The sequence below is a fragment of the Myxocyprinus asiaticus genome, chromosome 6 (genome assembly GCF_019703515.2).
Source record: "Myxocyprinus asiaticus isolate MX2 ecotype Aquarium Trade chromosome 6, UBuf_Myxa_2, whole genome shotgun sequence".
In the NCBI taxonomy this organism is placed as follows: domain Eukaryota; kingdom Metazoa; phylum Chordata; class Actinopteri; order Cypriniformes; family Catostomidae; genus Myxocyprinus; species Myxocyprinus asiaticus.
In genome coordinates, this window is record NC_059349.1 from 54,789,940 (window position 1) to 54,803,280 (window position 13,341).

Genomic DNA, 13,341 nt, shown 5'->3' on the forward strand with positions numbered 1-13,341 from the left:
AATTTCTGATCTGATTTGAGCTTCGGATACGGTGAAATATTTGTGTGACTAAACCGTATGTGACCGTCCGACTGAATGTGATTTATTTCTTCAAATCTATGAGCACAAAGTGAGAAACACTGACGGTTTTTGTCCTAAACTTTATTCTAAAGTTGGGTGCTCTGACATCACAATTCCTGTGCTCTTCAGGACTCGTATCCCGCTTCTTTACATCACAAGCGCTCTAACAGTTGAGCTACCGCACAATTTGATCACACTCGAACAAGCATGTAAATGTAGTTATTATGTAACGCAAACGTTAAAATGAGTCATGCGCTATAGTAAAAGTGCTTAGATGTCATAAGATATCATGATAACTGATAATCTGCCATTTTATTCGTGATTTGAGTGAAAGGGATTAAAAGTCGTTGTTTTAGCGCCTCTAGTGTTCATTTCACCAGGAAATTGCCGTGTTACGTACAACAGGCCGCATAAAAATCATTTAGCAAAAATATAGTTATTGTAACATGATTCTTTGACCAGGTTGTGAATGCCACTGGGGGAGAAATATGACAGTCGTCACAGACAGTAAAAAGTCGAATTTAACAACATCCTCTCTCACGCAACCTCCTCTCTTGATTTCATCCTAGCGAGTTACTTTTTACTTTTTTAATACTCAAATACAATTTAATGTGAATACTTTTTTACTTTCACTCCAGTATGTTTTTAGCCATATACTTGGACTTTTAATTGAGTAAAAATGTCACTCAGTATCCGTACTTTCACTAAAGTATAATTTCGGAGAACTTTTTACACCACTGGTTATTAATTTATTATGTAATTATTATATGTTATTTTATTTTCCGCAGGAAGTGCCCATTATGAGTTCAGTTCAATGAATCCTTCTATCAATAAAAATATAAATTTTAAAAAATATGTTAAAAAAAGAAGTACAAAACCTGTTATAATTACTAAAAAAAGAAGTTGATAAAAAGATGTAATGCAATATATTGTGATAATATATGCAATATATTATTAACGATCATTTTTAGCACAAAACAAACACAACACAAGGGTTAAACACTTTTCAGAAAGTTGAAATGTACTCCATCAAAAACTATTTCAAGCACTTTTCACAGCACACATCATTTCAAAGCAGCTTTACAGAAAATCTTGCATTAACAGAAAAAGGAGTCATAACAGTGTGGTTTAATAAACAACATGATTGTAAATTGTGCCTTTAAATAAATAAATAAATAAATAATATTTGTATTTAGACCCCCTGTGTGCAAGCTAAAGGCGACTGTGGCATGGAACACAAAACTCCATAAGATGTTGATTAAAGGAGAAAAATAACCTTGGGGAAACCATTTCAAACTGCATTTTGCTAATTATATTATACTAATTATTTTAAATATATATATAATTATTTTATGTAATAATTAATAATTAATTATAAGTTCATTTGTAACACTTGAGTACAATTTAAAATGTACCAGTGAAGGCAAAAAGGTGAATTAATGAATTTGCACCAAAATACTGTAGAGTTTGATTGGACACATGGCCTTTGACATCAAGATTAAAATATATAAGAAGCATTGTCTCCTTCCTTTTAAAAGTTGATAAGCATGTTTATTTTGCTATCCTAACAATGCACAATTATATGGTTAGTCGTACTTTATTTTTTGAATGTAACATGTTTTTTACCTAATGTCCGTGACCCTTTCAGAACAAACGGTTCTCAACCCACCAGTAAGAAGCACTGATTAACTGGAGGTTAAGAATCTGTTTCTGTGATTCATTGCATATAAAACTTTTATGATCTTAATCTTTCTCTCTATACATTTATATCTTTCTTCAGTGGTTGTTTTACTGTAATAATGCACTGGATGCATAGAGGCATAATTTCCCATATTTATCAATGGCTAAATGAAGATGAGAAAGTATCAAACAGCTCAGATGTGTGTTTGTGTTGATGGACACCAATATGCCTCTAAATGTTTTCTGAATGTGTATAAGGTTTCTTGTTTACAAAATATTTACCTTTCCTTCATTAAGCTGATACTTCAGATGACAAACACAAACATTAGAGTCACAGCAGATCTTCTACAAACTTCTACTGCCAGATTCTTTATTATAGATTATAAAACTGATTATTTATTCTAATTACAGTCTTTTTTTTGTTTTTGTTTTTTTGTTATCCCTTGTATGGCATTCGGTCATTTTTGACCGAAATAAATATTCCTCATTTAATAAAAAAGTTTCCTTTATCTGAGCAGAACAAGACTTGGTGACTTTTCCTCCATTTGTCATCTGAACATACAAAAAAAAAATTGGGCTTGATTTGAAGTGGTGGTTAAAAAAAGCAACACCTTTGGTATTCACGGTCAAAATTGACTGACCATTGAAAATTAATGGGAAAGACTAAAGAAAAGAGCAATTTTTTTTCAAATACAATCAATAAATCAGCCACAATGCAAAAAAATAAAAAAAGAAGAAATTACAGGGTGAGACTCTAAAACATCCTCAGTGCAAAACATACACACACACTCACACACAAACACACTAACACACACACTTTGTAAAATACATTTTTACTATAGAAAGTTTGAAATTACAAAATGTTTACTCTGATTCTTCTGTAACACAACTTTGTTCTTTGTAACACCATGGTCAGGTTTGATTGCAAGCATAATTAAATGTATTTGCAAAAAATTACATTTTAAATAAATTTTAAACGGCTAAACTAAATAGTTTGATAATGTCTAAATAAATATCCAAATGCATACCTTGTGATAAAATATCAAATTAGGTTTCAACAAGTCATCAGTCTACACCGTATGTGTCTACAGTCATATATTGGCTGTTACTGGCATGACATGGTTTTCAATCTGCCTCCAATTTATGTCACATTCTCATATTTTCTTCATGTTTCAACTTATAGAAGTGTAGGTTCTGAATTTAAAAAAAAAAAATCTAAAATTGCTTATTGGTATATGCAAATTATTGGTAAAATTGAGAAATGTACATGTAAATAAGATAAAAATAGCATACAATCCAATAAATGCATAATTGTATTGTTCTTACTTCAGGGAAGAAGAAATTGTATCATCATCATCATCAAAAAAAATAAATAAAAAGGGTTACACTGTCTCAAATGCAGAGGCAGGACCCAAGTGCAGAGTTAAAAATAAAGGAATTTATTAATACAAACAAAAAGGGCAAAAATCAAACATAAACTACACCGTAAAAGGGTAATCCAGGCTGGGGCAGAGGGAAACAGGACCGACCAGACTGAAACAGGAACTAGGTGGGGCAAGCAGGACTGACAGGGAAGATTGAAAACACAAGACTGGAAACAAGACCAACAAACAGGACCGACTGGAATATACACAAGATGAACTGGCACTGGACAGCAAACATGAGGAGACTAAAATAGGGAGAGAAATCAACAGGTTAACAAGACAGGGCAGGTGTGACTAATAAACTAATAATGGGCAAACAAAGAGACGGGGTATGACGTAAGACAGAGAGACACACGGTTTACAGAAACAAAACAAAGCCACCTCACAAGACAACAAAACATCCGAATGGCATAAGTGCACATCACCAAAGCAATAAGGCCATATGTGCCCATGCCAACCGACAAACAAGACGAGAGAATGCATAGCAACACCAAAGCGATGCCACCCATTCTCACACTGAACGAAGCCTGAGCATACATCACGATGCAAACGCCACGCGATGCACACAACAGGCCACAAAAACAAGACAGGACATCTGTGCAAGAATTCGGCCACACACACACATCCGACACCTCAGACCAAAGTGACTGAACCTCAGCACAACATGAAAACAGCACACGACCCGGGTGCGCAGTGCAATGCGAGCGCGACTGAGGCTCACCCATGTTCGCGTGAGACGTAAAAACTGTTGAAGCGAGTGCATGCTGCCAAGATGACATAAGCGCGATGCAGCCACGTCAATAACAGACAGACATAAAGCATGAGTGTCTGGATCCTGACACAGATCGAAACCGAACCAGACAGGAAGTCAGGATCCAGACACCGTGCTCCCGACATGAAACAAAACAGACCGAAGAGCGCATGGCAGGGAATACAACCAAAACCATGCGCTCACACAAAGACAGATAATGAAACACAAGACAGACATAGGATGATAATGTCATGGTCCTGTCAGACTAAAATCCAGACTGACAGAGTGACAGGACCGTGACATACACATCTGACTCTTCCGGTCAAAAATGACCGTGAATACCAAAGAGAGGTGCTATATTTCAATACCATAGGAGGGTTTTATATGTTGCAGAATAAGCATTTTAATATACACAGATGTGTGCACTTGTATTGACATTTCAAATAACAGAAGAACCCTAAAAGTCATAGAAACAGAACTAGGTTTTTCAATGGTGCTCTGTGGACAGATACAGTACAAAAAACAAATAGGATTTTCTTTCAATTGATAAAAATATTCTATATATTTGTTAATTTATTTTTTAATGTGGTACATGAATGATCTGTTAAGCATTATAGGACATTGTAATGCATGTTAGCTAGATAAAATCTAGCTGGGTTTGCTGAGAATAAAACAAAATGAAACCTGAACAAGTGCTTTGAAATTTACTGACAAATCAGAAGTGTTCAGTTTTAATAAATTATTTAAAAAAAATTGCACTGTTCATATTATTGTAATCAGTAAAAACATCAAACTCATCAAATAGTCATGTGCCATAAGTTGTTGGAAATCTCTCAAAGAGTAAAATACAACCAGCCTATTTGTTTTACTCACAGACAAAAATATAGTGAGTAATAGCTAAGTATATGTCTTTGACACTTATGTTGGTGTTGCTTATATGCTGCATTTTCGCTTATAACTTCATGAAATATACAATTTCACATACCATTACTTAGAGGAGGTGATTATCTTTCAAACGAGTCCTCACACAAGATAATCAGATGTATAGATCATTAGATAATCCACATGAAGCACAATGTTACATATGACCACCAGGAGATGGCGCCAAATACATGACACAGACTCAATGATGACTCAGATGACACAGAATGAAACTCATTCTGTGAAATCTCATTACTAAAATCATGTCTGTATGCTATGCAAACCTTTAGTCATTGTTGTGTTTGCATGTGTAATTAGTTCTTATGTACAATTATTATGTTTTATTGGTTTGGAGAGGCTTTTGGACACTATTATACATTATTTTTGTAATGCTATAACTTTTGATTGCTTTGTCGTATCAACATCTGATACATTTGACATGATTGGGAACAAAACAAAAGCAGTTTTTCTGAGCCACCTTATTTACACCCAGAGATATATCATGTAAAATCAGAGAGAAAAAAAATGAAAGAAAAATAATTTTTTTGCTCAATTTTTTGGTGTGATTTTTCAACAGTTTCTTAGGCTGAGAGTCCCAGAGTGTATCATAATCTATATAATTAAAACATTGGAAAAGTTTTATTTACAATGATACCAAACACTTGATGAGTCTAGTTATAAGCCTTTAATCTTGGGAATGCCACAGAAACAGGAAATCATTAAAAACACTTTCAGAGCTTAAAGGGTTAAACAACTGGTGTTTTTGGTGACTTTAAGTGCATGTATAAGGTCAGGTGTGAACCACAGGTGGAGTTCAGCACATTAACTATCAACATAAGACTCTAACATTTGTCAAAATGACTTATTTTGCCATTTTAAACCTAACAATCTTTTGTTTTGTTGAAAAGTGTGCGCTATCTTTCTTTCAAATATATAACACTTGCTTTTGTTATATATCTCAATGACATTCAGATATTTTTAAGTGTGGTTCAGGTTTTGAGTCCACTGTACTTAATACATAAGCTGATGTAAAGCTGCTTGCAATGTGTGTCCTTCTATATTTTCAATTTGACAACTGAAAGTGAAATTCAGCGTTTTCAAATGACAGATGTTTATAATTGTAAAGGTAAAACATAGATACAATGAATAAATAAATACAAATCTGAAAATGTAATTTTCAGAAAGATGCCCACCTCTAGAAGTGTTTTAGATGTTGCTCTCTGGTCAAACACGAGAGGCGCGTGAATTCACTTTTTAGATGTAATTTTTCCAATGATAAAGACACTTTAGGCCAATATTGAGCTTCAAACAAATATACATGTCGGTATTAAAATTACTCTATGATAATAGCCATCTAGTTCTGATGTTTTTGTATGAAAATGAAACGCACGAATCGTTCCAGATGAAATAAAGATATTTTACTGAATTAACTCCTCTGTGGTTTTCAGGTCTGTCAGTCAGATGTCCACTGAATCATTGACATCATCTGTTTACAGTCACTCAAAAGGCACTCAGGGGAAGAATGCGGCTTTAACAGCTCTTGTATACATTATTATAAAAAAAATATTTGGCAAAAACGTGTGATTTGAGCCGGTTTTTTGTGTTGGTCTTTGCAATTTCTGAACAATTCCCGGATTTTTAAAAAGTCCAGCTTGTCTCCACATTCCACACTCTGTTTACAGTGTGATAAATATTGATGAACTCTATTCTTTTAATTCAATAGAATCACTGTGAATTATACAAACATCAACAGCTGCAGTGACAGAGGAAGAGAAAGCGCGAGAGGTGACACGCGTGAATTATAAACTTTTCAAAAGAGATTTAAACGTAAATGATAGTAATATTATATATATATATATATAATGAAATTAAAAGTAAATGCATGGCATGGAATTCTATGATTATTGTGTGTATCAGTGCATATGAATATATTTGGACGCTAGTTATTTTGTGTCAGCACTTTTGATTGATTTATTTGCTTTCTATGCATTTGCAAATATTGACTATTTAAAGCAGAACCTTGTAGAGACAATATTTCATTTTAAACGTGATCATTGTTCTTGGACAATAGTTGTGGAGTCGCACATTTTGCATGTTTGCAAAATCCTTTTCAGATGTGATAAAGGCAACAAAAAATAATCAGTGTTGCTGCTCCCTTTTATTTGCATATTTCTCTTTATCTTCAACATGTTTTCTAATGAACTATCATAGTGCAATCAGTCACGAGACAGATTTCTGTACACTGTTATAAAACACCTAAATATGAATACAACGGCTATAATAATGACACAGTTTGCTGTTTGGACCTGCTTATTTTTTCATTTGTTATTATCTGTGTCACATAATTTATACACGCCGTTTTAAGCGATTTAATTGCAATTATAATACATAAAAATGACACTTTAACCTGAGACAAATAAACTTGACATTTTAAATAAAACAACTGTAACCAGACAAACTGAAATGTGCAATATGTCCTGCACATGAAATGTAGAATAAAAACGCTTCATATAAACACACTTTACACTGTTCTGCTCGCATTTCGAAATACATAATAATAAAAAATAACAATAGAAATAAAATGCGTCGCATGGCCTATTGCAGTTAATCAGTTTTAAATGATTTCTGCTGAACTGTTAAGCGAACAAAAAGAATTATTGCCTCTAATTATTAATAATGCAAATATTCTGCTTTAGAACAAGGCCTGTATAGTTTCTTTTAGGCATTTTGCACAGAACCTGACAAATGATCACAGAGCCTAAAGTCTATCCACAACAACAACAACAACAACAACAATAATATTAATGATAATAATAATAATTCGACTCAAGGTTCCAGTGAGACACTTACAATAGAAGTCAATGGGGTCAATCTTTAGAGGGTTTAAAGGCAGAAATGTGAAGTTTATAATTTTATAAGCACTTACATTAATTCTTCTGTTAAACTCGTGTGTTATTTGAACTGTTTTAAACCCATTTAGTGAACAGCACAGCACAACTTGCCCCCTGTCACAAATACAGATTCCTTCTCGTCATCAAAAACCTTTTATTGAAAGTAAAGAAATAGAAAATAAGTGCTGGTTTGACAATCCAAAATGTAAAAATTCACAATGGTCCCCAACAATCAATTGTAAAAGGTAGGCTACTAAAAGAGGCCTCCACTGTCCTCTTTTTAAACAAATACATTTTCGACAACGTAAGTGAAAATAACTGTATGTGTGGGCCTAAACTGGACCCTGAAATGACTTACAGACAAGTAAACGCTTACTAAAATCATTGAACTTCCAACTACTGATTTAATAAAAACACAATCACTGTAGTCCAAACCATTTTATGGACTAGGATATGTTGTTTGCATGCAACACTAGAGATTTAAGCCTCGTTTGCTCCTCAGCAACAAAAGTGACCCTGTTTACCTCGGATGCGTAAAACAGAAACTGCGCCCATCAAAAAAGCGCAAAAAAGTTCGATTTCGCGTGAACGTTACATCCCGGCAAATGCATGCTTGAATTCGCTTCAAATGTCAATCCGAGAGTGTAATGTGGAGTTTTTGGCCTCGTGGTCCCAGTACGAGTACAGCTCGCTCGGCTGCCGGGAGCAGGTGAACTGGAGAGCCGCCGCGCTGTTGGACGGAACCGGCGAGGCCGCAGCCGGAGACGCGCTCAGCTGCTGCGCCTGGTGCTGATGGTGGCCCATCCCGTTATACGAGTTCATCATGTTCGGCAGACCCATGGCTTGCATGCGGCTGTACGGGTTGTATGATGGTGCGGACAGTGCTTTAACGTTTATGGGACTCATGTTGCCGTTTCCCATCTGGCAGGACGCGTAGCTCATCGGCGGTGGAGCTTGCGTGAGCGGCCAGCTGTTGTTCATAAAGCCAGACTGGATGTATTTGGGGGCGGCGAGGTAGCTGCCGTATCCGTCCCCTCCGAAGAGAGACTTCCCCGGTTGGAAGTGAGCCGCCGGCGGGCGGAACGGCCGCTTCATCCGCCGCCGACGCCGGTAGTTGCCCTTCTCGAACATGTCCTCGCAGGCCGGGTCCAGGGTCCAGTAGTTCCCCTTGCGCTCCCCGCCGCCCTCCCGGGGAACCTTGATGAAGCATTCGTTCAGACTCAGGTTGTGTCGAATGCTGTTCTGCCAGCCCTTCTTGTTTTTCTCATAAAACGGGAATTTGGAGATGATGTACTGGTAGATGCCGGACAGAGTCAGCCTCTTCTCCGAGCTCTCCCGGATCGCCATCGCGATTAAAGCCACATACGAGTACGGCGGCTTCTGGGACGGGTCCACTTTCTCTGAACTTTGCTCTTGGATCGGCTCATCCTTGACAAATTCCTCTTTCTTCATCGTGTTTGTGTCTTGGACCATCAAAGCCATTGCGTCATCATCCAAGCTATGGTAAGATGCCATCACTTGAAAACATAACACAAACAAAACATCAAAACATGAAAACGCATATGAAGATAAAGGTTGTTTATAAAGGAATACGGACGGTACCTGATGTTTAGGCCTTCTGGATCTTTCGTTTATGCATCAGGTCACCGCAGATCCATGAGATGATGAAAAACGCGTTAATATTGTGCGTAAAATAAAAGCGCTCCTCTCCGGCGCGTGTTTTTGCTGTGATACACTCGAGATCTCGATGTCCTTTAAGCACCAGAAGTTCTTCTGAATGGTCTTCAAAACTTTTTTTTTTTTCCTCTGGTGAAAGGCGAAACTTTGCTTTCGTCAGTCTCTCACTGGTGTTCCGCTTTCGTCACTTTTCTCTCATCGGTTCACAAATCACACAATAATATCACATATGCTCATTTAACTTGGTTACATCTATAATTCAATCTTAGACTATACAGCGTGTATGTTTGGACACACCTACTTACTCTTTATTATTTGCCACCTTTTATAATAACAGTGAAGTCATTAAAATGAAATAACACAAATATGGGAATATCAGGCAGAGACCAAAAATGTTACATAAATGAAAACACTCTTCTATTTGAGTGAAGCATCCTGAGATGCTTTTAAACAGTATTAAATGTGTTGCTGTCTGTCGCTGCTTTTCTTTCAATATTCCCTCGAACACATTCATGTCTTCTATTCTTTACTTTAGTTATTTTTTTGTAATTCCAGATATTATTATCATTATTATCTTAATTACGTTTTTTTAAACGAAGGAAAAAATTATTATTTTCTCATGTATTACTAATTATTATTATTAGCCTATTATTATAATTATTATTATTAGCCTATTATTATTATTATTATTTGCCTATTATTATTATTATTATTATTATTATTATTATTTGCCTATTATTATTATTAGCCTATTATTATTATTATTATTATTTGCCTATTATTATTATTAGCCTATTATTATTATTATTATTATTATTATTATTATTTGCCTATTATTATTATTATTATTATTTGCCTATTATTATTATAATTATAATTATTATTATTAGCCTATTATTATTATTATTATTATTATTAGCCTATTATTATTATTATTATTATTAGCAGCCTATTATTATAATAATTATTATTAGCCTATTATTATTATTATTATTTGCCTATTATTATTATTATTATTATTATTTGCCTATTATTATTATTATTATTATTATTATTATGAATTATGTGCATTTAAGACAGACCTTTTACATGTATCTCCAAGCCTATTTAACCCCAGTAAAATAATTAAATAATTAATATAAATACAAATTAATAAAGTAGGCTGTGTAGAACCTCTACTGTAAATATATGTATTTATTATACAAAATATTATACTTATTATCTTACTTTTACACTCTCAGAAACAAATTTACGTTTATTATATAATTTATTTATAAATAGTTTATTAAATGCTATAGGTTTTAAGTTACCCTTTTTTTCTATATATTTGTACACTTAAGGACACAGACAGGTAGGCTACTATGCAGGTTTATTTTTGTTCCGAGATTAAATTAATTTGTCCTTATGGTACAATTATATACCTAAAAAGAGTTATAGGCTTCATTATAACCAGAGGTACAAAAAAGGTCCCCTCGAGGTAACCACTCAAGTGTATGCTACATATATTTATCTTCAAATCCAAGTACTCCAAAATCCACAATTCATACAATAATCTATTGAAACCGCAGTGTTTCACACACACACACACACACACACACACACACACACACACACACACACACACACACACACACACAGGTGTAACAGCTGTGTGTTGTGTATGTCATCAGCGTCTATCGGCTCCTTCACGCCGCTGACATTCAACAGAGGACAAAAAAAAAAAAAAAAAAAAATCATTTTTTTTTCTTTTTTTTTTTTTTTTGGTGGAAACTGCACAATATATCTCGAGCTCAAGTGCGTGCGTAATTTACTTAATTCTTTTGTTCTTCTTCTTTTTTTATTTTTTATTTTTTTTTTTTTTTTTTTTTTTTTGGGAAGGTATTTCACTTAATTAAATATGCTTTTTTAACATATAGTGGCACACAGTCTCTAGCTCACATTTATGCACAATTTAGGCTACCTTACATAATTTATATTTCTGTTACATGCATTTACTTAATAAATAGTATAAAAAAAAGTTTTTATTAATTTGCTTTTATTACCTAATGTATTAAATGTAGTATAATTTAGCTAGTGTATGACAGCCAACTACTGATGTTTGTTTATTACATAGATCAGTATATCATAATATCTAATATCTAATGCAAACACATACACAACGTGATTTTATTTCCCCCAAAACACTAAATAGCAACAAAAACCACTACAGCACTTTCCTAAACACCTGTTTGTCACTATCCTCCTGATCCATGAGATCATTGTGTTCAATGTCTAAAGTTTGATTTGATGTAATTATTTTGAGCCAAAATACTTATTTGTCATTTCCAGTTTTGTTCAAGGTGATGAAATCAAAAGATCTTTAATAACTATCCAATAAGTGAAAGGATGCTATTTGTTTTTCTTAAGTGTGGCGAATAGATTTTATATGACAAATGTTCACAGTGGGCTCACATTGACTGAAACAATCACAATGGAGATTTATTTGATTCTAGAATACTTGAGATGTTATGAAATGATAAATGTGATTGAAATGAACAGGAAACGTTTAACCCTATTCTGAAGCAGTTATTCTGTATAAGCATTACTCAAAAAAGCATCTTTCTGTCTCGAAAGTGTTTGCATACATTTAGCCTATTTGCCCCTATATTTACAGGACATCACTATAACCCCCCTAGGGGGCTTTTACCCCAGGTGTGGGGTAAGAGGCCCCCTTACCACTTTTCATTCTTTTCTTTTCTTTTTTTTTTTTTTTACATTTATTTTAATCAAAACAGCCTTCCTTTATTATTTCTTTTCAAATACATAATGTTGCTCCATCATTAATTAACAAAAATAAATTTATATTTTAAATCTTGATACACTTTGTGACCAGAAAAAAAGCACATTTTCCTTAAGGTGTGCTCTTAGCCCCGTTTTACCCTTTATTTTATTTCCATTTATTTATTTTATTATGGCATTTGTTTAGATTCATTCATATAATGGCTATAATGGCACTACAGCCAAGTGCAAACTTTTACGCAGACAATATCAATCATACAGGATTAAAAATAAACTATGAAAGATTCATTTACATTCTGTTATATGCCGATGCAATCCAGAGGTCTTATATTTAAAATAGAGTATAGCTCATTTTTAAGGGAAAACTCTTTTTAAACTTCCTGCCAAGCGCTTTGAAAGAAGGATGTTTATGGTTCAAAGTGCAAGAATGCAGATGGATTGAAGCGCTCCGGGTCAGTGGGACACCACAGACCTGATGGCATTCATTTATACTGATACTGCACACTTACAACATCATCATGATTTAATGTACAGAGAAATGAGTTAAAGGTGTTACTAGTTTTTAAACGATTGTGAGAGGAATGGTCATTTAAGACCTGCAGATTATGGTTCGTTAGAAAACCATCTGTGCTTGAAAGAACCCAGGAGAACTTGGCTTTTCTTCTGCTGTTAGATGCTAAAACTGATAACCTGAAGAACCTGTAATGAAACATCTAGAGCATTTTTAATCTCCAAAGAACCTTAATGCTAACTTCAGTGCAAAACCGTTCTTCACAAGATGTTTGCTGAACTTAAGGTGCTACAAAGAACCTATAGCAAGACTAACCGGTTTCTTTTGAGTGATTTCACAATTAAATCCTTCATTTAGTTGACCTGACAGCGCATTAATGCAGGGGTGGAGGGGCTTCCTCACTTTGTAAAGTCCAGGATTGACCTCTGCCTTAAATGACAAAGCCCATAGAGCCGCTCTGCTCTTCCTGAAGGTGCTCAGAGTTTCTGTTTTAAGAGCGGAGACTGTTTTCCTTTCTTATCATCCAGAGGAAGCATATGGGAAGCTCTAAGCCATTCTCTTAACAACCCGCCTGTCATATTATTATAATACATTACGCTCTGCAAATGCATCTTTATAAACTCCACAGATACTAATACAACTGTAAAC

The 13,341-nt window shown here is 34.5% G+C and overlaps 1 protein-coding gene across 1 annotated transcript; it reads right to left on the minus strand.

Moving 5' to 3' along the window:
- Nucleotides 1-6,922: 6,922 nt before the first annotated feature.
- On the minus strand, nucleotides 6,923-9,493 carry foxl2b (forkhead box L2b). Its single transcript, XM_051701522.1, has 2 exons — nucleotides 9,330-9,493; nucleotides 6,923-9,244 (listed from the first exon to the last, which is right to left on the minus strand). The coding sequence occupies exon 2, from the start codon at nucleotides 9,240-9,242 to the stop codon at nucleotides 8,352-8,354; it is 891 nt and encodes a 296-aa protein (XP_051557482.1). The 5' UTR covers nucleotides 9,243-9,244; nucleotides 9,330-9,493; the 3' UTR covers nucleotides 6,923-8,351.
- Between the last annotated feature and the right edge of the window lie 3,848 nt (nucleotides 9,494-13,341).